The following is a 26242-nucleotide window of genomic DNA, read 5'->3' on the forward strand; positions in this document are numbered from 1 at the left end:
AAACCCTGTCTTGAAAAAAAAAAAAAATTAGATTAAATAAATAAGTAAGTAAGTAAGTAAAATAGCCAGGTGTGGTAGTACACACCTTAATATAAGAACTTGGGGTTCAGAGGCAGGCAGGTAACTATGAGTTCAATGCCAGCCTGATCTATACAGCAAGTTCTGGGCCAGTCAAGGATACACAGTAAGACCTTATCTCAAAATATATCTTTAAAAGAAAAAAAAGGGGACTGAGGAAAAGGTTCACGTGGTTAAGTGTCCACCTTGTAAGCACAGACCTGAGTTCAACCCCCAGTACCTATGTAAAAAGGCAGCGATAGGAAGGCAGAAACAGGAAGATTCCTAGGGCTCACTGGCCAGCCAGTCTAGCCTAATCGGTAAGCTCCAGGCCAACGAAAGAAACTGTTTCAAAGGAGGTGCACAGTGTTCCTAAGAACACTCCAAGGTTGACCTCTGGCCTTGATGTGTGAACTGACATACATAAACCCACACCCACCCATACAAGTTCACCCACATACACACAAACATGCACACATACCCATGCACCAAAACAAGAAAAAAGAAAAACCTGCTATATCTTAGTACAGTTTCACTGGTCATTCTCAATCCCAGTTTCCTCACCAAAAGTCTTCACTTCCTAAGGTGTTCATAAAAGTTAAATGAGTTAGCATGTCCTTGTTTTCAGTGGCATTATTCACAACAGCCAAGACATGGAAGCAACTCCTGTATTCTCTGGGTGATAAATAAACAAAATGTGGTACATATATGAAATATTACTCAGTCTCCAAAAGGAAGAAAATGTTCACATATGATAAAGATTATCCCTGAGAGCAATATGATAAGCCAGTCACAAAGAGACAAACACTGCATGTATTCATAGAAGGTACCATGAGTAGTTAAAATCACACACACAGAATGGGGTTGCCAGAGGCGACAGGGAGAGAAGAATGAGGAATTACTGTTTCATGGGTATAGACTTTCAGTTTCATAAGATGAAAGAATTCTAAATGGAGATGATGGTGACGACGACTGTCTTACTTCATACCACTGAACTGCATACCCACTAGTGGCAAAATAAGCTGGGCATGGTGACACACTTCTGTGATTCTAGCACACTGGAGCTAAGGCAGGAGGATCACAAGCTCCAGGCCAGCAGAACAAATAAAAGGGCCCTGTCTCAAAAAACAGATAAAAGGGAGAGGGTAGTTACAATGGTAAATGTTGTAACTTGTATTTTCCACAATTTTAGAAGTTAAAAAATAAGTAAATGTATTAACATATAACAGAACAGCTAGACTAGTGAAAGGAAATACCCACTCTTACAGCATATGCCCAAGACACAGTAAACACTAGTGACAGGTATGGAATGGAAGTTCCCCCAAGAACAACTTTAAACCCTGGTCCTCACAGTGGCAGTACTGGAGGTTATGAAGCTACAAGAACTAAAACCCAGTGGGGGCCTTAGGTGAGAAAGAGGTACCTGCAAATTGCAGGAGACCCCCGATCTCAAGGTCTCCATCTCCTTCTGGCTCATGATGTCAGGAGTTATTCAATGGGCTTCAGGTAGAACCAAAATTAATTTCATAAAATCAGGTCATTATTATACTCTTCACCTTACACATACAGAGACAGAGAGAGAGAGAGAGAGAGAGAGAGACAGAGAGAGAGAGAGACAGAGAGAGAGAGAGAGCGCTATTACCATAACAAGAAGCTTCTACATAAAAATACCTTTTAATGTAGATATTTTAATCTCTCCTAAGTCAACACCTAAATCCAAAAATGCAAAATAATTTGGTAGGATATGTCTGTAATCCAAGTACCTGGAGGTAGGAGGAGGACACCTGGGAGTTCAAGGACATCTTTGACTACACAAATTCAAGGCTAGCCTGGGATGCATGAAATCCTACTTCCCTGCCTCCAAAAATTAACAAAAACAAGCCAAGCAGCTGAGCAGGGCACCTATCAATAAGCCTGACAACTTGATTGTGATTCCTGGGACTACTACATGGCAGAAAGAGAGAAGTGACTCCTCAAGGTGTCCTCTTGACTTCCCATGTGTGTGTGTACTGGAGAACATACACATGAACACTCACACACACACATACCCCCAAAATAAATTAAAATGTAATTAAATTCATTTTTGAAATAGGCAAGAAAAATTACGGTCTCCAGCAATTGATTAATAAAGGACCTTGAACAAGCCACTTTGTTTCTCCATCTTTGTTCTCTTCACCTGTAGCTTGGGAAAAGGAAGTCCATTATTGCTACTTAAAGTGTGGTCCCAGATGTATACTGGCCTTACCCAGAAACCTGTTGGTACCAAAGAATCTAGGCTTGAGCCCCAGCTCTGATTTAAAGAATAAAATTTGCAACTAAACAAGAAACTCAGCTGAATTAAAAATCCACTCGCTATCTTTAACATTCAAAAAAAAAAAGGAAAGCTGTAACTGATAACAAAATAAGGGAAAAAGGGAAGTACCACTGAAGAATCAGCCCAAAAGTTACATTCAATAAATCTTTCCTCTCTTCTTGGCCATATAAAAGTTCTTATTTTGATCCTGAGTTTAAAAGAATAGACAGGAGTAAATAGTAATAATAAAGAATAACCATGATCACAAGTTAGTTCCACCTTCTATTTATTGCATCTCATCCATGATATATAACATTTGAAACTGATTATTGGATAGACTAATTAACTATTACTATAATCTTCCATCAAACTTTCAAGTACCAAAAAAGATTCCCTTACTAGGTAGCTGAAAATAAGGAATTAAAGACTTAGGAGAATAAGTGTAGATAAATGACCATCCAATTCCCCCTTGCCTCCTGCTGGAAGAGGCCTTGGAAAGGGGACACAGAGTGTAGCTCTCTGGGTTATCATCATCTTTTCTCTTTCAGTCGCCAAAGGTAATAAAGCACTGACATGGCAGTTATCCCTCAAAGAGTGCACACTCTGCCTTCCAGATCACCAAGGAAATGTCCTCCCAGAGCTAGAAGGATGGCTTTTGCTCCAAGAGATCTGATGCCCTCTTCTGACCTTCACAGGCACTCACACGCAAGTGTACACATACACACAGAGAGAGACAGAGACAGACAGAGGGGGGGGGGGGGGGGGGAGGGAGGGAGGGAGGGAGAGGAGGAGGAGGAAGAAATTAAAAATAATCTTTTTAACGAGAAAGTTATTTTATGGCCTCAAAGGTCCTCACCCCATGAAGACTTAAATAAATGATCTTCTATCTATAATTTGCTGGAGCAGGCAGAGTAGTCAAATCCAGCCGACTTGTAGTTTGACAACCACTATACTCTGCCATGCTTCCAAAGAATGAAGGGATGATGTTGTCACTTCTGCAACAATTTGCTCCCTATAGACTAAGCATCTGAGTGTCTAAAGACAAGAACTCATAGGGATGTACATCGGCAAACCAATCCCAGCTTCCTTCTTCCTGCGCTGCCATTAGCATCTTTCATTAACCCTCTTCCTAAGAGTCCTGCATTATGAGAGTGTGTGCCAGGCCCTTCAAGACAATTACACTTCATTTTGTTCTCCTGTGTCTTCTCTTTTTAAAACATCAATTTGATTTTGATCCATTCTAGGGCATAAGTCATGTCTATTTTTTTTTTAAATATGTACAAACTCGGGAGGTGGTGGCACGTGCCTTTAATCCCAGCACTCAGGAGGCAGAGACAGGCAGATCTCTGTGAGTTCCAGGCCGGCCTGGTCCACAAAGTGAGTTCCATGACAGGCTCCAAAGCTACACAGAGAAATTCTGTCTCAGAGGAAAAAAAAAAAAGGTAAATATGTACAAACTCACTGTCCTCCCAAAACAATACTACTGTATATTTAAATATTTGATCAGCCATCACAATATGGTACTAAGTGGCTCTGAATGAGCTGTCCAAACAGCCTTCTAAAACTTGTCAAATACTGAACGTTTTCTTTAAACTAAGCAGTCTCTCTATATTCTCTTGTAATTCTTACTCAATATTTCTAGAAAATATTTTATTGAAAAGAGCTAATCTATAACAAACTTAAGATAATACCTTCAACATACTATAGTATAAGTATCTTACAACAAATATCCTCCATTATTTGTTAACTCAGAAGCAAAGTTTTTTAGTATCTCCAAATGGGTAGCAAGCTGCTCTCTTGCACTATATTGATCTTTTCGATTGCTTGCTTTAAATAAACTTCCCTACTATCACAAAAGAAATAAAAATTAGAAATGAGACGGGTGTTGGCAGTGCACACCTTTAATCCCAGCACTCAGGAGGCAGAGGCAGACACATCTCTGAGTTCAAGGACAGCCTGCTCTACAGAGTGAGTTCCAGGACAGACAGAATTACACAGAAAAACCCTGTCTCAAAAAAACAAAAATTAGAAATGAGCTAATAATGAAACTATGGTATTTTTAAGAAAGATAATTAAAAATGTGGAAGTGTTATATGTGGTGGCACACGCCTGTAATCCCAGCACTTGGGAGAAGGATGCAGACAGCACAAGGCCAACTTGGACTACATGAGACCCTATCTCGAAATGTTTAAAACTTAAAAAATAGTGAGAAATACTTGGTTTTAGTTTATGCACACATAAATAAGAGAATAAATAGCATAATGTTGACATTCACTCTATTTTTCATTTAGTTATTTTATGTGTATGAGTATTTTGTCTGCATGTATGTTGGTATACCACATGCCTGCCAGTACCCTCAAAGGCCAGAAGACAGTGACCAGATTCTCTTGGACTAGAGTTACAGACCTTATGAGCCATTGTATGGGTGCTGGGACGCAAACCCGGGTTTTCTGGAAGAGTGGTAATGCTCTTAACCACTCAGCCATCTCTCCAACCACTCAGCCATCTCTCCAGCCACTCAGAACATTTTTTAATGAGTTTTAATTTTTTCCATTTGCTAACATTAAAAATGAAATAAAGTCAGATTGAGGAAAAGTTTTAAAACTTTACTGCTGTGCAAAGTGTGTGTGTGTGTGTGTGTGTGTGTGTGTGTGTGTGTGTGTGTGTATGTCTGTTCATACCAAGTGGCAAGAAGCTTGCCTGATAGTGAGTGATAGCAGTAGACAGCACATAAAGTATGAAGCATTTCATCACTTTGGTGGCTGGCTACTATGCCTGAAGAATTCTTTTCTGGCAAGCAGGTCTGTGTAATCTAATCTGTCTATAACTCTGGTCTGATGTCACTGAGCCATGCTGACAAGGACTAAAGCTTGTTTTCTGTCTCTCTTATGCATAGAGATAGCACTCTGGAAAAATCAAAACGACTTTTACTTGACTTACAAGGTTATAAGCACTTGGCTTGGGGTAAAGCTAAACTGTGACCTCCATCTTCATTTTTTTAATATTAATGAATAATGTTTAATGGATTACACTATTAAAAAACAAATGCTTTGAGGCTGGGGAGACAGCTCAGTGCTTCTCTTGCTGCTCTTCCAGAGGACCTGAGTTCCATTACTAGCACTCACATCCAGCAGCTCTAAACTACCTGTAACTCCAGCTGGCCTAAGAGTGCCTCGGCATACACACAGCATATACTTACACAGACATGCACATACAAATAATCTTTTTTTAAATAATAACTGGATGCTACTTTGTCCATACTGACAGAACAGTGCCATGAGACATTGTAGATGGAACATTCTAACAGCTAAAAACAAGTGTCTATAACACTAATAGGAATACAAGCCAGGTTGGCGGTGGCGGTGGCGCACGTCTTTAATCGGGAGGGAGAGCCAGGCAGATCTCTGTGAGTTCGAGGCCAGCCTGGTCTACAGAGTGAGATCCAGGACAGGCATCAAAACTACACAGAGAAACACTGTCTTGGGGGAAAAAAAAATAGGAATACGAAAAGAAAAAGATCATATATACGTATATTCGAAAGACAACTAGGAAGGCCAGATCTCAAAGAATTCTCAATATACAGATACTTTAATTTTATAATTCAAGCAGCAATTTATTTTGTTCTAATTATATTCTGCATTCTGTAACTCTGGGAGTTTACTTTTTATTAGGTAAAACTAACACACAGAAAGCTTAAAGGTCATTCTACATAATTAAATAACAAAATTTAGAGATGTTATTAAAACCAATGCAAGAAAGCTCCCCTGCCAGCAAAATTACCAGCAATAGCTACGTTAAACTAGGCTGAAAGTCAGAGACACATTGGGCTGCTTATAAAAATCTTTCAATCAGACTGCACAATTTGAAAAGGAGCTTGCCGGGCGATGGTGGCGCACGCCTTTAATCCCAGCACTCGGGAGGCAGAGCCAGGCGGATCTCTGTGAGTTCGAGGCCAGCCTGGACTACCAAGTGAGTTCCAGGAAAGGCGCAAAGCTACACAGAGAAACCCTGTCTCGAAAGACCAAGAAAAAAAAAAAGAAAAGGAGCTGTCAGAACTAATTCACTCAGTTCCCCACTGCTTTACTAATTTCACAGACAGTAATTCCTTTTGGGGACCAAACAACTATCAAACAAATGAAATCTGAATTTAGTTCCTTAAGATAGATTTTAAAAAAGAAAAAAGAAGAAGAAGAAAGGTAGAAATGGAACTCAGTTTTAAAATGCAGTATTGAGTTTGGGGATTTAGCTCAATGATAAAGTGTTTGCCTAGCAAGCGCAAGACCCTGGGTTCGGTCCTCAGCTGGCGGGGAAGGGGAACGACAAAATAAAATGCAGGATCAAAGAGTGTTTCCAAACTATAAAGCAGGGCTTGTTCTCAGAATTACTGTTCTTCTTAAGCCAACGTCAGTATCTTGACCTTACCAACATCAACCTTCATATCTAAATCAGAAAAGCTACCAGCCAACACCTGTTTTTCTGTTAAATACTTCACTCCCAACACAGTTAAGGGAAAATAAACATGAGATGAAAAGAGAATCCTCACATCACTTAGTTCCTTCCAGGAATAGACTTAGGAAGGTCTATTTCCTCAGGCTGACAAACCATTCCTAAGAACTTTAATACAACTCAAAAAATATCAGATCCACTCTCACTGGATAACTCCACCTGGTCTGAAACTTGCTTTGTAGCTCAAGCTGACCTAGACTTTATTTCAACCTGCCTCACACTAAGAAGTGTGCAGCACCGTACCTGTCCATACCTGGCCATGTGAGGATCTTTTTTTTTTTTTTTTTACAAAGGTGACTGCAATGCACAAAAGAATATGTCAGCATTGTCAAATGAGCTAGACTTTCCATGTGGACAGAATCCACCTGATCATCACTAAATTCTTAATGACAAGATAAATAGTATTCTGATATGTGTAATGTATTAACTACCATTATGATTCTACTGCTTTACAACAACAACAAATCAAAGCTGGTCCTCTACTGCCATCTTGTTGAGGTCATAAAATACCAATCCTAAACCAGGAAGTTTTCAGCCATGAAACTCTTTAATAAATCATTAAATAAAATGTTTAAGAATACCAGCACGGCCGGGCGGTGGTGGCGCACGCCTTTAATCCCAGCACTCGGGAGGCAGAGCCAGGCGGATCTCTGTGAGTTCGAGGCCAGCCTGGTCTCCAAAGCGAGTTCCAGGAAAGGCGCAAAGCTACACAGAGAAACCCTGTCTCGAAAAACCAAAAAAAAAAAGAATACCAGCACATGGGAGGCAAAGGCAAACAGATCTATGTGTGCAGAAACACTCTGTAACAAATATATTGGAGTTCTCATGCTGCCCAGATTTGCCTTGAACCTGATATATGGCCAAGATTTTAGCTTGAACCCTGATCCTCCCCTTGTCATTGCCTCCAAGTGCAGGGGTCAGGGGCATGCACTACCACTCAAGTTTTTGTTTCTAAGTTTTTAACTCTGGAAAAGAGTGTGCCTGGTTGAAGTTTCTGTTTTTAAATTCATAAGTGAAGCTCAAAGATTCCCTTCTGCATCTGTTGATGCTGACATGACTTCAGGTTAGAATCATCTTCATACTAAAGCTCTAGGTTGCAGCTAGACTGCACAGATCCTGAGTATCCTCATCATGTGTTGGCCACATTCCACCCAAGCAGTCAGTACAGGACAGCCCGTACAAGGAGCTCCTTCCATAGTCTAACAGTACTCACCTCCTACCATCTTTGATGGGAATACCAGAGTATCTATGAACATGCTTTTTGTTGTTGTTGTTGTTGTTGTTTTTAAAAAAAAAAAAAATTGCTATCATTTGATGGTGTCTTAAGAGCCAGCGGAATCATTCTGAATCCTTATTCCACTGTGTGAAACTACCTGTACTTAGAAAATTTGTGTGCGTTTTCAAATTTAAAATGCTTGGAATTTTTTGCTTTTAGGTCTGCTATTGTTGGGGGGGCAGGAGGGCAAGATTAATATAGAGTCTTGCTGTTTTGCCTAGACTTGTTTTCAGTTTCTAAGTCCAAGAAATCCTGCTGCTTCAACTGCCTGAGTAACAAGGACCTCAGGTATTATGCCACAGTGCCTGACCTGAAAGTTTTGCTTTTATAACAGTACTACTATATAACTAGCTCACTCAATAGCCAATAAGGAACTGAGGCCTACCATCAACCATATAAATAATGCTGGCAGAGGTTTGATACACAGAAGCTTTGGTTAACTTCAATGTCATGAAAACACTGAGTCAGAACCACCCAACTAAACTGTTCTCAGAAACAGTGAGATAATACATTTTGATGTTTTAAACTGCTAAATGTTAGGTAACAAGTATACTATTTCAACAACAAGGGCCAACCAAGAAGCATGCACAGTGGCAGCAATAATCTCCACAGATGGAGCTGCCATTTTACACAACCCAAGAAGATCCAGATCCAACATCAACGAATGACATGACATGTGGACTAAAAAAGAAATGTATTTTTTAAACTAAAATTCTCAAAATTCGTACTTAAGGCACACACATAATCAAAGAGATAGAAAAAGAGGGTCATCCAACACAAACAGCTGTTTTCTGTTCAAGTCAGAAGCCCATAGTCCAAGAGCTTCCAAGAGGCTTTCTGCCTCATGGCTTTGCAGTCTGAGTTCTGCTGGCGGAGTGGGTATTTAACCCAAGCTGATCTCGACTTTGCAGCAGTGTGGGTTCCAGTTCCTCGGTGGAAGGTCTGAGTGGTGGCTGCAGGTACTGCCACAATGAGCACACTTCTAGCAACAGCCCTCCTCCAGCAAACAAACAACCCATGTGCTAACCAGGCTGGAAGAGCAGTAACAGCTCATGATCTCATTGGAACCCTTTCTATCTTTGACTTCACTATCAAATGCCTTTGTAAGCAATTCACATATCAAATTCCTGTATCTCTCATATATTAAAGTGATTTTTCCTCTTGCCATTAAAAATAGGAATGTAATACACCCCCACTAATCTAAAAATATTTCCAATAGGGATAAAAAATTATTTTCGCTGGGCGGTGGTGGCGCACGCCTTTAATCCCAGCATTCGGGAGGCAGAGCCAGGTGGATCTTTGTGAGTTCGAGGCCAGCCTGTTCTACAGCGCAAGATCCAGGAAAGGCGCAAAGCTACACAGAGAAATCCTGTCTCAAAAAACAAAAAAAAAAATTATTTTCACCACTTAACTTCAACCACAAAGCTGAGCATGGCCTACAATCCCAATACTTGGGAGGTGAAGGCAAGAGAATCAGTAGTTCAAAGTCAACTTCTGTTATGCAGCAAGCTCCAGGCTGGCCTAGGCAGTGCAGAGACCTTGACTCTCTTGATAATAATAATAATAATAATAATAATAATAATAGTAATAACAATGAACAATAAATAAATTTCAACCACAGAATTGTTTTTAATTTTTTTAAGGGGTTAGAGAGATGGCTCAGCAGTTAAAAATACTTGCTCCTCTTCCAAAGAACTTGAATAGATCCTCAGCACTTATAACTGCCTATAACTCTAGCTCCAGGGGTTCTGACGTCATCTTCTAGTCTCCATGAGCACCTACCCTCCCCCCCACACACACATACACACATATTTTTTTAATGTTTTTTAAAAACTGTTTACCAGGGGCTGGAGAGATGGCTCAGCAGTTAAGAGCACTCACTGCTCTTGCAGTGGACCCAGATTCAATTCCCAGCACCCACATGAAGAATCACAACTGTCTGTAATTCCATCTATGACACTTCTGACCTCTGCTGGTTCCTATACACAAGTGGTGCACATACTGAGACATTCATATATGCACACAAATTAAATTTTTTAAAAAAAACTATGTTTCCCAAAGAGTCTATAAATGACAACAGCTGAAAATATTAAAAGTTAGGACTGGAAGCAGAGAGATGGCTCAGCAGGTAAAGACACTTACCACCCAGTTTGAAGACCTTAGTTAATCCCAGGGACACACATGATGGAAAGAAAGAACCAATTCACCAACTGACCTCCATGTGTGTTCTGCAGCACACACCTGCCCATATGCAAACACACACACACACACACACACACACACACACACAATATAGCATTAAATTTTTTTAAGTTAGGACTGGATGTGTAGCTCAGTAGTAGACTGCCTGCCTGGCATACCCTAGGTTTCATCCCTAGCTCCACTCAACAATGTAATGAGAGGTAGGTGGGAGAAAGGGGACTCTAACATCTTTACCTTATATGATGAACAGTCAACAAGCACTGTGAAAGGTTAGTAAAAGAAGAAAAGAAGGGCTAAAAATAGAGCCATGAAGAATAACAATGAAATAACTATGATGGAATAATAAAAGGAAAGGTGGATACAGAGATTTTGGTGAACTGTATTAACAGTATCATTCACACCTGATAAGTAGAAACATAAAATGTAGTTTAGAGACTTAGGACAGCCTTAGAGTAGCAAAATGTAAAAATGGCTGAAAGCAGTTGCTTTATGGAGTAGAACTGATGTAAGGAAAAAGGGACAAAAACAGACTATAACACTTCTCCATTATAAGCTTCCCAGTATTATTTGACTTCTTGAGCCAAATACAGGCATCAATAAGGAAATAATTTTATGTTTACATCTAATAGAAAGACGTTTAATGAAAAGGAAATAATACTAAGGATTACAAACATGAGCCACCACATGTGTGGTTCCCTTTACTTCTGCTAACAAAAAAAAAAATCACATTTATTACTTCATTTCATAGAAGCTTAAGGGTAGACACAGAATAAAATTTCCATAATCTGAACATCTGTAATCCAAAATACTCAAAATTGGAGATTTATGGGGTACTGACTCATCTGAAAGCACACTATTGCAAAACTGTTTAAAGAACTGTATATAATTACCTTTAGAATCATTTCCATGAATCCCATCCCCAGAAAATTTAATTCTCTACATGTAAATGTTCACACCACTCTGGCTTCCAGCACTTCAGATAAGGTGTTTGCTATTATTGCAACAAAGAGTATTTCTACAAAGACACTGATCACCCATTAGTGACAGGTACTGAGCAGTTCTAACTAACATTACAAAACAAGGTAGAAGAAAATCAACAATGTTTTTCTACAGCTCACTTATAATAGAACAGTACTTATCATTTCTCATTCACATGGGAGATCTGAAAATGAGGGAAAAGAGGCAGGCAGAAAGATTGAGGGGTTGTGTCTGAAGGAACACCCAGTTCTTAACACCATTTACTCTAAGAGATTAGTCAAATATCTTCATGAGAAGATGTTTCAATTTCTCTAAGGTTTGATAAAGAAGAAATTAATAAAGAAAGTAATAAACATAGCCAAAGAATTTTTGTAAAATAATGAAGACATCACTTGGCAACTGTGACAGAGATCACATGCACATGAGACCCTAGATTGAATTCCTAGCACCACCAAAAGAAAGAAAAAATAGTTTACATGATTGCATACTAGTAAAGATTCTGTCTGCATTCCAAACCCACTCTTGATACTTACTACACTTCTGTGACCTCAGAAACGTTGCCTCCTTTTATGGGTTTCTCTCTAACCTATGGACTAGAATGATAACAGTAGCTGTACTACAGTAGTAAGAATTAAAGGAGATGTCCTACATAGAGTGCTTAGAAAACGCCTAATACCAAGGAGTCAGTAAATGTTACTTTTCCTACAACTAAAATATACAATGAACACTGTGCAGTCATGCTACTATTTAAAAAGTACTAATTAAAGCAATAGTAAATCTTACTGTTCTTTTAGTTTTGTGGATGTTTACATCAGTGAAATTTGGCTTTCTTTTCTAGGAAAAGTTCATTTTCCAATTGTCAACTTGGCTACTTCCTCAAACTGTCAGTGATGAAATAAAATAGGCACTCCTGGACAACCTTAGAAATGTAACAAACTCCAGCAAGACACCTATGACCACACTCACTATCCAGATAATACTACTTTTCTCATCATCTATACAAAGACAGGTATAACGAAAGCTGTATGGTTACTTATAACAAAAAACTGGTAAGACTCTCAATGCCTCAAGAATAAATAATTCTCAGCAGCAATCCAATTTTTTGTTTGTTTGTTTTTGTTTTTCAAGACACATCATATAGTTTAGTTCTAACAATTTTCAAAAAACAGCAAATTTCACATATTCACATAACAATCACAAAGAGCATACGGCATGAAGGAAGAAAGATAATTCACTGTCTTCACCCTATCTTATCTGTTTCTCAGATATCTGGGTCCATCTGCCTAGTCTATTTTGAAAATAAAGCTTAGAAATACTAACCAAAAACAGGATTTTTTTTTTAGCCAAGCAGTGGTGGCCCACACCTTTAATCTTGGCATTCATAAGGCAGAGGCAGGAGGATCTCTGTGAGTTTGAGGCCAGCCTGGTCTATAGAGTGAGTTCCAGGACAACAGCCAGGGCTGTTACACAAAGAAATCCTGTCTCAAAAACACCAAAAAAATAAAATAAAATAAAAAACAGGATTTTGTTAAGTGTCTCCAAGCTTCAAATTTGTTATCCCTAGAATAAAGGCATCTAAAAATTCTCAACTAGGATGCTAGCTGTGTGTGTAGCACAAGTTCTACTTGTATCTGTTTAGTTCTAAATTGAACAGATTGTGGAATAATAAATCTGATTTACATTTGTTACAAATGCCATTTCAAAGAGGTTTTTCTATTCAGAACTGAGAAATAGAACTAAAGACTGAATGCTTGCTTACTAAGTTCAAAACCTGTTCTAGTTTTTACCCCAAAGGTCATACAGTTTATCTTATTTGAGTCCCAAGTTTGTTTGAGAGCAATATCACTGATGAAAATGCAGTTATTGAGAGGTATCTAGAAAAATTACAAGAATTAGAGTTAGATGTTTATTACCAATGATTTATGATTTACTGCACTGTGTATTGCTAAGGTTCTAAGCTTGTATTCATCATCCTGAGCTGACAAAGCTTACATTTATTTACTTACTTACTTACCTACTCACTTACTTACGTAAAGTTATGTGTTGTTGGAGATTAAACCCATGACTTTGTCATGCTAAGCAGTATTCTACCAGTAAGTTATATGCCCAGTCCTTTCAGTCTGTTCCCTAACTCAGATATTCTTACTGTCTCATTTTGCTCAGATAGCTATTCTTATTTTCTTTAGAACCCATACATGTGAAGAATATTTATTCTGTAAACATTCCTGTAAAGCTGCCTATTAACTGTCAGTTCTACTGTGGTTATAACTGTGTAAAAATTTGATATCAGAAATTGAGTTTAATACATACTTTCAATAAGCATCTTCATATGCAAGTAATTTTCAAAAATAAAAGGACCCTAAAAGAAAAAAAAATGTCAGCTACGATGGTAACAATTACCTACCACATGTAGCTCTTGTTTAATCAAATTCTCTGGTATATCTTTAATTCAATGACTGACTAACCACTCTAAATTAGGTTGCTGACTTCACTATCAAACCCAGTAAAAGTCAGAACCAACCATGAAACTAGAGTGCTTCTCAAAAATGTGCATTGTCAAAGCCAACCCAGCCCTATTTGATTTAAATCTCTGCATTTTTTTTCTTTCAGTATAAACCTCCTACAATGATTCATAATTGTTATCTGGGTATTGTCCTAAAAGGTATCATGATAAATTGGGGGAAAAAAAACCACCACTCAGATGTAATGCCAGAAAGAAATAAGGGCTAAGCAGAAATGTGTATTTGAGCTGATATCTTGCCTCAAGTAGAACTCAAACAGAGCAAGGTGAACAAATATAAAAGCATATATATATACAATGGCTAATCTTGGTCATTCTATTTCTACATAGTATAAAAGACAGTTTGTAAATGACTGAATATTATTCCAGAGACATCTGAAGCCTCTTTATTACTATTCACTAAATGGGAAACAATTCTAGAGTCTCATTACCTTATCCACATCATTCCTGTCTGAACATTTAGCTCCAGTCACCAGAATAAACATCACCTACAAGAATTAGTGACAAAATACCTACTCAAGGTACTCAAGTAAACTACCTGGGGTTATTGCACTGTTCTGTACAAAAACAATTAGAGCAGCAAACACAGAATCTGTGGCAACATATTATAATTAGTTAATTCATGTAACAGCTATTTTTAAAACAAGATAGTCACAGGTCACTAAATACTTATATCAGCACATGTAACATAAACCAGACACTGAACACTACGTGATAACCAAGAAATAGAACGTAATTTTTATGAGAAAAATCGGGCCTATTTGCCTTTGAAATACACATTTAGTAAGCTAGATTTTAAAAAATTATCTGAGGCTGGAGAGATGGTTCAACAATTAAAGAGAACCTACTGCTCTTGAAAAGGACCTGTGTTCAGCTACCCACATGGTAGCTCATAATACCTGCTCTAGAGGAGTTGACACCGTTTTCCTGCCTCTGTAGTCTCCTGAACAACCAGGGTGCACACTCATGCAAGCACACATATCCCAGTTAGTCTAAGAGGGAACCATAATTGAGAAAATGCCTTCACTAGATCAGCATGTGCACAAGCCTGTGGGGCATTTTCTTGGTTAATAATTGATGCTGAAGGGTCCAGCTCACTGTGGGCAGTGCTATCCCTGGGCAGGTGGTCCTAGATGATATAAGAAAGTAGGCTGAGCAAGCCATGAGGAGGAGCAAGCCAATAAGCAGCAATCTTCAATGGATTCTGCTTCAGTTCTTGCCTCTAGGTTCCTGCCCTGCATGAGCTCCTGTCCTGATACCCCTTCATGCTGGTCTACAAAAAAAAGACTCTTTCCTCCCCAAGCTGCTTTGGTCATGAATGTTTTATCACATCCAACCTAACCAAGACAACACCATATATACATAAAATCCAAGAATTTTTTAATTAAAAAAAATATCTTATCAAGGTGTGGTGGGTCACATTTGTAATCCCAGAAATGGGAAGACAGAGGTAGGAAGGAGAATGGCCACAAGTTCAAGGCTAGCCTGGTCTACATAGTAAGTTCCAGACAGCCAAGGCTACATAGATCCTATCTTTAAAAAAAAAAAAAAAAAGTCTTTTAAGAAGAATATATTCAGTCATGGATTGGCAAACTATGACCCAAAAGAAAAAGGTGGCCTACAAATTAGCTTTTTGATTTGTTTGTGGCAGGGTCTCTTGTACCTCACACTGACCTTGAACTTGTTATATACTTGAGAATGACCTTGAACTTCTGATCCTCTTGCCACCATCTCCCAAATGCTGGAATTACAGGCTTGAGTCACTACTGCCCAGTTTTACTCAGTGCCAGAGACTAACCTCAGGGCCTAACTCCATGCTAGGCAGGCACTGTACCAACTGAACTACATCCCTAACCCCAAATTAAGTTTTACTGAAATATGTATATTTGTGGAATAAGGGAAGATACAACCAGCAACTAAATTATGAAATAAGGTTAATAAAAAGAGACCCCAAATGTGGGCATGGCAGCACATGCCTATAATCCCAATACTCGGGAGACAGACGTAAGAGGATCGCATGCTCTTTCTATACATTCAGTATAAGGCAGGTATGATGGCTCATACCTGTAATCCCAGCACTTGAGAGGGTGAGGAAGAAGATTGCTGCAGGTTCATCAGGTGTTTAAGGCTACACCAGGCTACAAAGTAAAATTCTGTCTCAAAAAATTAAAACAAAAAACTTTTTTATAAAAACTAGAATTCTGAAGCCAAAATTCAGCAGAGTGAACTAAAACTTTATACAGCTTAGAATACCAATGAGATGAAAGATACATAATTTCTGAAACACATATATTTTGCTGTTCAAATCAGAAACTCACACCCTGAGAAGTATACACTTTCCCTAACAATGTAATATTCTTTAAGCATGAGAGTTATTTGTGTAATTGTTTTGAGTAGTAAAACTTACCGAGTACCATCTGCTTTCCAGCTTACTTTATATGGCTTCTGTTCTAAAAGTCTAATATTTTGCTTGTCCATGGAAACAGGCTGCGCTCCAGGAAACCCAGACCTTAAAGAAAAAACATTATTCTGTCATGGCTACAACCCATATAATGCTATCTTTGTGCTAAACCAATGGCTCACATGTTGATCATAATGCGATTAATCATGAGATTGATTTCAAATGGATTAGCATCAGCTGTCACAAAAATTCTAACAGATTATCACTCTCAGCAGGAGTGATAATTTAATTAATTTAATTAATTACTTTAATCTCAGCACTCAGAAGTCAGAGGCACATGGATCTCTGTGAGTTTGAAGCCAACCTGGTGGTCTACATAGTTAGTTCCAGGACAGCTAGAACTACAAAGTGAGACCCTGTCTCAAAAAAGCAAAAAAAAAAAAAAAAAAAAAGATTATCACTCTCTTAACATTTTATAATACAAGTTTACAGGGTACTAAATTGCCACTGCTATAATACTGGGCTAATTTTAAAATGTTACTATGCAGGACTAGAGAGAAAGTTCGGTGGCTAAAATGCTTCCTATGTAAGTATGAGGGTCTGTGTTGGGGTTCCCAGCACCCATGTAAAAAGCCAAGCCTGGCAGCAGGTGCTCTAATCCCAGCACTAGAGGTAGGGAGTGGGGGGTAGAAACAGGAGGATCCTAAGAGCTAGTATTGTTAAGGTAATTAAGCTAATATTCAAGCTTTTCTTGAAAGTGTAAGACTTTAAAACACACCTGCTTTACTATTTAAATCATGCATAATAAATTATGGGGGGAAGGGGCACATTAGCCCACACAAGCACAGTGGAGGCAGAGGTTGACACTGGGAGTCTTTCTCTATTATTCTCCACTGGTAAGACCAGTCCAACATTAACCAGCACCAGCAGAAACAGAGATCAAAAAAAAAAACAACCTCTAGTGACAACAGTAATATATTCTTGAGGACAATGTGAGTCACCTGATTCAACTTGACGGTTACAGATTACCGTGAAAAACACCTGACATCCTCTTACACATTCAATGTACACACAAACTTTAGGGAGCCAAAAAAAAAAAGTGAATGTCTGTATTAATTTTACGTGTTACACAAAGAAACTTGAAAATATTCCTTACCCTTCCCAGCCACAGAACTGATGACATTTCTGCTGTACTTCTCCTAACTTTGGTTGAGTTGTTACTTGAGTTACACCTTTAACAGTTATACCTTCCAAGAAAATAGCACCCTTTAAAGAAAAGAGAATAAAATGATAATAATAAATATATGTCATCTATATAATTAAAGGACAAATGTATTTACAAATAAGTGAGTTAGTTTATTTTCACAAACCTAAGAAAACATATTAAACAGAAATGGTCTGTTCCACCTGCAGTACCAGTGACATCTATATCCCAACAAGTCGGGGAGCTCAGGCAAAGGATTATAATTCTGAGGCCAACAGAGGCTATACAGCAAGATCCCAGCTCAAAGCTAAATAAAGAAAAGAAAAGGTGTACTCCAGGGAAGTCTATAAAATTTTCTATGCTTGTGTTTTTACACTATTCAAAACTAAAACATTAGTCTAAGTGTATACTAAATTAGTTTCAGACACATCAGAGACCTGGCTCCACTTTCAAGTAAAATCTACATAAAACTCTAGCTGATAATGTCATTAAAGAATAAAAAACCTGGTCTACAAGTTGCAAAGTTCAACCGTCTGAGGAAGAAAAACATTCAGAGTTCATCCACATATACATCACTGTCAGCTCCACAGAAGTCCTAAGTCTTTCCAGCAGACAGCACTCCTACATTCTGCCTCAAACTCAGAATTAATATGTATTGTCATCTAATAAATCTTCAACTCCGATGGCCTTAAAATAATGATAATGTAGGGATCCCATGACCTAAGGATCAAAGAAACCAATGCTTTCCTGTTAATAACATTACCTTGACCCAACAACAAAAATTCCTGTTTTAAAACCACATCTAGGGGCTGAATAGAGGCTCAGTGGTTAAGAACACTTACTGCTCTTGTAGAAGGACCCTGGTTCAATTCCAAGCACCCACACGGCAGCTTACAACTATCTGGAACTTCAGTCCCAGGTGATCTAACACACTTTTCATACCTTCATGGGCACCAGACACACAGGTGGTGCACATACATACATACATACATACATACATACAAGCAAAACATTCATACACATAAAATAATAAATCTTAAAAATAAAACCACACTTCTAATGCCAGCTGTGGTGATGTATGACTATCATTCCAGCACTATGGAACCTAAGGGAGGAAGCCTACAAGTTCAAGGTCAGCTTGGGCTACACAGTAAGTTTGAGGTCAGCTAGGCTCTATACACTCACAGCCTGTTGAGAAAACTCTTTAAAAATAAGGTCATTTCTATTATTAAATACTAAATAAGAAAAATACATCCTGAAAGCAAAGCTCTAAGACTCATAATATAGTGACTAAGAATACCCAAGTGGAGCCGGGCGGTGGTGGCGCACGCCTTTAATCCCAGCACTCGGGAGGCAGAGCCAGGCGGATCTCTGTGAGTTCGAGGCCAGCCTGGTCTCCAAAGCGAGTTCCAAGAAAGGCGCAAAGCTACACAGAGAAACCCTGTCTCAAAAAAACCAAAAAAAAAAAAAAAAAAAAAAAGAATACCCAAGTGGTGTCAATATCCCTATAAACTATTATCTTAAATATGCCCAGCTTGTGCCTTGTACCTAAGAGCCTCTCTTTTCTAAACCAGCATGCTTAAAAGTCAATATTAAAAATTTCTTTAATAAAATCCCAAATCTTCCTTAAAAAAGAAAGGAAAGAAACACACCCAAGCAAAAGCTAAGCAAGCACTCTACCAGTCCCTTGGTGTAACTTTTAAAGTTCTTTCCACTGGAAAGGCATAAAAAATAAACCTTTAAATTGTATCTCATTGTGCAAATCAGTAACTATTATGATAAAAAAAATCAAATATTATTTTCAAAAATATTTTAAACACATATGCTCAAGATTAATGTTGCTTTTAAAAAGCGTATTTGAAAGCCAGACATGGTGGGACATGCATGCAATCTAAATCATCTATGTATTTCAATTTCCTTACAAAAATGTATCATAAAGAGCAAGCAGGGCATGTAAAATGGCTCAGGGTATAAAGGCCCTTTCAACCAAGCCTAAAGACCTGAGTTTGATCCCCAGGGTGGGGTGGAAAAACAAGACTCCAAGTTGTCCTCTGACCTCCACAGGTGTGGATGGATGTGCATATGTGTATCCATGGAGAGAATATCTGAAATTAACAATCAGAAATGAAAAGGGGGACATAACAACAGACACCAAGGAAATCCAGAGAATCATAAAGACATACTTTAAAAACCTGTACTCCACAAAACTGGAAAATCTAAAAGTCATTAAAAGTCTCCCAATGTAATGCAATTTGCTAATCCTTGAATGTTATTATTACCAACTATTAGGATATAAAGAAATGAAAGTTAGTAGTTAGACATTACACTGGAACTGGTAGTCATTTTAGGTATGTTTTCAAGGTCAAGCAGATATATTTTAGATAGGTCATCTTCAAACCCTTCAGAGATCTACAGAATATGGCATTTAAAATGTTTTAATAACTTAGAAAATTTTTCTTTTTTTATGACTATGAGACATGTTGGCTCCTGGCAACACCAATCTACTTCAGAGAAGATATGGGCATTGAAGAAACTGCATATGGAGTTAACTTTCACTGTGCCAAAAGTTAGCCACTGGACAACAAAGTATCCTTGAATCAACTGCTGACAAACAGGACAAAATGGACAGACCGGACACAAAACAAAGGACTACCTATTCTTGCCAAGACAAGTGTGGTTGTGGCTTTAACAACAGGCATCTTCTGAGGTCAGGACAATATGGCACCATCCCTGAAGTGGCCTTTGCAATCCGGAAAAGGCACAGTGCCCCTTTCTTCTAAGGCAGCTGAACAGACAGTGGACTGATGGCTTCTGGTGTGCAGTGGAACAATAGCTGGAACAGTTATTCTTAAAAGAATAACTAAGCTGACAGAGTCTAACCTCTCAATGGTAGACTGGCATTTAATAAAAGAGGTGAAGCCACCCACAAGCCGAGAAGAATGGACAGCTTAATTCAAAAAACATCAACAATTTCCAGAATTTAAAATCCTAAATCATGACAGGACACTAGTAGAATTCAGGTGTCTCTGGTACATGGACTACTCTCACCAAATGTGAGGTCAAACTGTAGGCTTTGTGTACATCCTACTTCACAAATGAGTCTGTCAGATACGCTAAGCTTATAGGCTGAAGATGATGCCCCAATGTTGTGGAGAAACCTCAGGTGAATGTCCAGGCAGCTGGCTGTTTCTGTCAACTCACATTTTTTTGGAAGTCGCTTGTTTGCACTTGCTGTTTTATTAGGTAATATTATTTCCTTCTTGGGTCTCTGAGGGAGTTGAAGATTAGATAGTTATAGTTGTAGTTAAAGATTAGACAGTTATATTTATAGTTTTCCTTGTTAATAATTTCAGAAAAGAAACTCACTAAAGAGGTGTAAGTATATAAATTTGAAAGACATTATAAGATAGTTCTGTTAGTAATATAAGTTAGGATAGAAAGTGAATCAGGTACATTTTGGACTTACCAAAATAGGATAGATAATGGAATATTTTCTCTGAGTTTGTCAAATGCAAATGGACTAAACATTGTTTAGGTATTTATTGCTTGTATATATTATATATAGTTATTGTACTAATTGTATATAATTTTTCTTATAACTTTTTTCTTTTTTTCTTTTTGTTAGAATAGAAGGGGGAAATATGGTGATATTTTATTTGTGCTGAAATCTAATTTTATTTGTATGTTAATAAATAAAGTGGCCTGGGGATCAGAGCTAAGAGCAAGCCATTTAGCAGAAGTCCATCGGTGGTGGCACACACCCTTAATGCGATCACATAGCAGGCAGAGTCCCTGTGTGTTCAAGGACACAGCCAAGTGGTGACCCAAACCTTTAATCTCAGAACAAGCCATAGAGACCTGGAGGTCTGTATAGACAGGCAGTGACGAGGAAGTCATGTGGTTGGGTTAAGAACCAATGAGAAGGCAGAACAGAAAGGCAATAAAAAGACAGGACACAGGAAGAAGGTCTCTCTCTGAGGGAAAGGACGGCAGCGAGTGGTAAGTTTAAGGCTCTGACCTCTTGGGCTTTTAACTCTGTATTTGGTTCTTATGTTTCTTATTTAATAAGACCATTTAGAATTTCATCTACATAACTCCACTCTACCACTTTTAATTAAACACAGGGTCTCATGTATCCCATCCTTACCTACAACTATGTAGCAGAGGGTGGCCTTGAACTCCTGAGTGCTGGAATCAGCATGCATCACTATGCATCATTTATACAGTACTAGGAAATGAGCCCAATGCTTCATGCATGCTTGGCCAAGTATTCTACCAACTGAGTTGTAGCCACAACCCAATTTCATTAGACTTTTACTCCTAAAAGAAAAATTGACTAGAAGTAAGAAGTCTTCTAAGTTGTATATAGTACAAAGGAAACACCACCTATGGCAGGGGACAGTTACATTAACTCTATGACTATTTTGTAAAAACATTCTCACTGGTTATTAGGTAATATACTAAATCTATTGTTAATACTAAATGTAGTTAGTTTATTACCAAATCTCAATCTAACATCTAAGAGCTCTTTGGTTTCCATAGGAAACAAAACCAGGATGAAATTTCTTAATTCCAACATTTCTCTGAAAAAAACAGACTGCCGGGCTGCAAGACGGCTCAGCACTTGTTGCCCAGTCTGACAACCTGAGTTCGATCCCAGAATGCACAAGATGGTTGGGGAGGAATGAGTCCCACAAGTTGTCCTTTGACCTTACATTCCCACCATAGGCAAGCCCCTCCACCCAAAGAATAAATAATTCTGTAAGACAAAATTTTAAAGACAAATTGCTGGCTCATCTTTAAAAGTGAAACATTGCCGGGCGGTGGTGGCTCACGCCTTTAATCCCAGCACTCGGGAGGCAGAGGCAGGCAGATCTCTGTGAGTTCGAGGCCAGCCCGGTCTCCAAAGCGAGTTCCAGGAAAGGCACAAAACTACACAGAGAAACCCTGTCTCGAAAAACCAAAAAAAAAAAAAAAAGTGAAACATGGTGAGGCATGCCTATAATCTATCTCAGCACTAAGAATATTACTCAGCACTGTGACAGGACAACTGCGAGTTGAGACCAGCCTGGGCTTCATAGTAAGACCACATCACACCTTCTTAAGGTCTCCATCTGGCTCGTGATATCAGGAGTTATTTAATGGGTTTCAGGTAGAATCAAAATTAATTTCATAAAATCAGAGGCCATTATTATGTTCTTCAACACATACAGAGAAAGAAAGAGAAAGACATAAATAACAGAAATATAGTCAATATCCCACAATAAGTTTAAACAAAAATATGAGTACTATGGTATTTGGAAGCCAACAGGATGGCTCAGCAGGTAGGTTCCTGCAGTTAGCCTGACAATCTGAATTTGACCCCCAGGACCCATGAGGTGCCCTCTGACCTCCACATGCATACTGTACCATTCCCACACCAAGGCACATATATTCAAGCATGCATATACACAAAACAAATGAATAAATAAATGTAATTTAAAAGAATTTTAAAAGAATATTGCAGTATTTGTGAACATTACCAGTTTTAACCGTTCTTTTCTCCTTTTACCAAAGGAAGCACTTGACCCTGGTTCTGAGTCCTTTTTTCCATCTTCATCCTCATCATCTTCATCATCATCCTCGAAACACCAATCTGGCAAGACAGGTGGAGGTGGTGCTTCTTCTATATCACCATAGCGACGAAAAAGTTCCTTCAAATAATCACCCTTATAGATTCCTGGTGGTCTGGCTTGGGCAAACGTAGCAACTGCTGCTTCAATACTACGGAAAACAATGCAATTTTCTCACTAGTGTCTGTTTATGTGGACTTACCAATAATTAATTCATACTCAAAGTACCACAAAAATTGTAACAGGCGTATAAAACAGACAAACCAAAGTCTTTCTTTACCAGCAAAGTTTTCAATCAATAATAAACTGATTCAAAAAACACATACACATGATACACTGCACATATGGTACACATAGATCATCCACCCATAATACATGGACCACTATAATATATGGTCCACTATAATATGTTACTTTCTAAATATATGGTACACTATAAATGTCTAAAGCACATTGCTATGAGTGTTTATGACAGACATGGGTAGCCAATGAAAAAAAATTTTAATAAAGCACTGAAGGTCAAGGTCTCAAAGACAAAAGAGCAGTCAAGAAAATGTGAACAGCAAAGTCAACAAGTACATTGATTTCTAAGAAACTACCAACAGACCCAGACCCAGGCACCAAGAATATACATCTTGAGAGAGAGGTAATCATTGGCTGAGTCTGACATAGGAGTCTGATTTATTGTGTATAATATTTTGAATGGCCAAAGCTGAAAAATGCACAAAGCAGAAAACCACTGAGTGTAAAAGAAATAGAAAACAGACAATTAGATCCATGTTTTGCCTGACTATATTCCAAAAAAGGACCTATTGGGTAAAAGGTTTTAGAAATATAAACTATGAACCTAGAGCAGTAATAAGAAAACCCAGTCAGCAATATTTTATTCTCATAAGAATTTCTGGTAACTAGGTTCTAATCCCTCAAAATCTAAAAATATACTTTACAAGTAACATGCTCAATAAAGACAAGATTTGTTTTAAAATAGAGTAATGCCATCCTAAAATGCTTCCTTCATATAGCATTATATGCTTTTCCTAGTAATTAACAGCTATAGAAAATAAACTTCAAAGGAAAACAACAGACATTTCCAAAGCTGAATACAAACACAAACACTGGAAGACCCAACCTCTGCTTATTCTAAATACAAGAAAAACATGGAAAAGTAAGTACACCATTTATAGGATTCATAAGCACCATGAACTGTCACATACATCTTCTTCTACTATAATAAACCTATATACCTCCAATCCATCTTCTCCACCAAAAAGGCACATATGAGGAAACCGGTCCGGTTGAAGCCATGGGTACAGTGAACACCTAGAAGAGAAAGCAGCTCGGGTTAAACTAAACCACTCCAAAGGCCACATTCTGTTTTAAATGACAACTGCTTTCCAAACAGTTCAGTGACTTAATTACACTACATAATTGTACATTCAACTCAAAATACTCGTTTAACTTAATAGCTTGTCAATTTAAGTGACTTAGGATCTAACTTAGAGTACTAGACAGAAATTCAAAAACAATACACTAGTTTATTGGTTTAAAACTATTTACTGTCTAAAATTTATCATTAAAAATTTTCAAGAATTTTAGTTTTAGCCGGGCGGTGGTGGCGCACGCCTTTAATCCCAGCACTCGGGAGGCAGAGCCAGGTGGATCTCTGTGAGTTCAAGGCCAGCCTGGGCTACCAAGTGAGTTCCAGGAAAGGCACAAAGCTACACAGAGAAACCCTGTCTCGAAAAAACCAAAAAAAAAAAAAAAAAAGAATTTTAGTTTTAAACACACAGTTCAGAAGGACACACACAAAAACAAGACACCTATATTCCACAACTTTGATCCTGTTTTTCCAGCTCCCCTTATGATCAACATGAAAGACAAACTATATTGGAAAAGAAAGTAAAAATCAGACCAAAAATAATTATATGGATATAAAATCATCGTAGGATTAACAGTAGTTGACTGTAATCAACTGAAGTCATTGCCTGCTATAGTGATGTGAATGAAACTGGCCCCCATAGGCTCACACCTTATTTGAAAGGATTAGGGCACATGGCCTTGTTGGAGTACATGTGGCCTTGTTGGAGGAAGTGTGTCACTGGGGCTGGCGTGGAGGTCTCAGAAGGTCAAGCCAGGCCCAGTGTCACTCTCTTCCTGCTGCCTGACATTCCGGATGCAGAACTCTCAGCTACCTCTCCAGTATGAGGTCTACCTGCAAGCCACTACGCTCCCTGCCATGACAATGGACTAAACCTCTGAAACTGTAAGCCAGCCCCAACTAAACGCTTTCTTTATAAGAGTTGTCAATGGTCATGGTGTCTCTTCACAGCATGGGACTTATACTATTTTAAAATAAATTTTTACAAGGAAAAGCCGGGCGGTGGTGGCACACGCCTTTAATCCCAGCACTCGGGAGGCAGAGACAGGCGGATCTCTGTGAGTTCGAGGCCAGCCTGGTCTCCAAAGCGAGTTCCAGGAAAGGTACAAAGCTACAGAGAAACCCTGTCTCGAAAAAAAAAAAAAAAAAAAAAAAAAAAAAAAAAAAAAAAAAAAAATTTTACAAGGAAGAAAACAAATGTATTTTTCTTAAACCCTCTTTCAGAATATATTCAAGATTATTTTCCTGGGCGTGGTGGTACACCCTGTAATTAAAGCACTTAGGAAATAAATGAGGATGATCAGAAGTTCAAAGTCATCTTCAGCTATACATCAAGCTAAGGCTAAGCTAGGCTACAGGAGACTCTGACTCCAAAAGGAGGGAGGGAGGGGAGTGGAGGGGATCATTTTAACAGTTTTAAGTTTTCATTCCTGTTTTCATTCCAGCACTTAAGAGCCTGAAGCAGATGGACTAGTCCAAGAGTGATGCCAGTCTGGACTACATAATAAGACCCTGTCTCAAAGCACAAAACAAAACATAAGAGTTTAGAAATAGTAATTAAAGCTGGACAGTGGTAGCTCAGGTCTTTAATCCCAATACTCAGGAAGCAGAGACAGGTGGATCTCTGAGTTTGAGACCAGCTTGGTCTACAGCACGAGTTTCAGGATAGCCAGGGCTACACAGAGAAACCCTGTCTTGAAAAACCAAGACAAAAAAAAAAAAAAAAGAAAGAAAAAGAAAAAAACAATAATTAAGAGTTTTATGGCATTACTAATGTAATATTACTGCCAGATCAACTGACTATCCAGCAGACT

At 38.4% G+C, this 26242-nt stretch overlaps 1 protein-coding gene across 6 annotated transcripts in view; it reads right to left on the reverse strand.

The window, feature by feature from the left end:
• Window positions 1–26242, reverse strand: part of Rngtt (RNA guanylyltransferase and 5'-phosphatase) — a 217531-nt gene that overhangs the window by 176494 nt on the left and 14795 nt on the right. For all 6 annotated transcript variants that reach the window (XM_052716753.1, XM_052716748.1, XM_052716749.1 and 3 more), the window contains exons 5-8: window positions 24295–24370; window positions 22961–23201; window positions 17391–17500; window positions 16241–16342 (exon numbers count right to left, since the gene is read on the reverse strand). In XM_052716753.1, the coding sequence (XP_052572713.1) occupies window positions 16241–16342; window positions 17391–17500; window positions 22961–23201; window positions 24295–24370 (529 nt within the window). The remainder of the gene's footprint in view (window positions 1–16240; window positions 16343–17390; window positions 17501–22960; window positions 23202–24294; window positions 24371–26242) is intronic.

Source organism: Peromyscus californicus, unplaced genomic scaffold, assembly GCF_007827085.1.
Source record: "Peromyscus californicus insignis strain IS unplaced genomic scaffold, ASM782708v3 Scaffold_5__1_contigs__length_169319896, whole genome shotgun sequence".
NCBI lineage: Eukaryota > Metazoa > Chordata > Mammalia > Rodentia > Cricetidae > Peromyscus > Peromyscus californicus.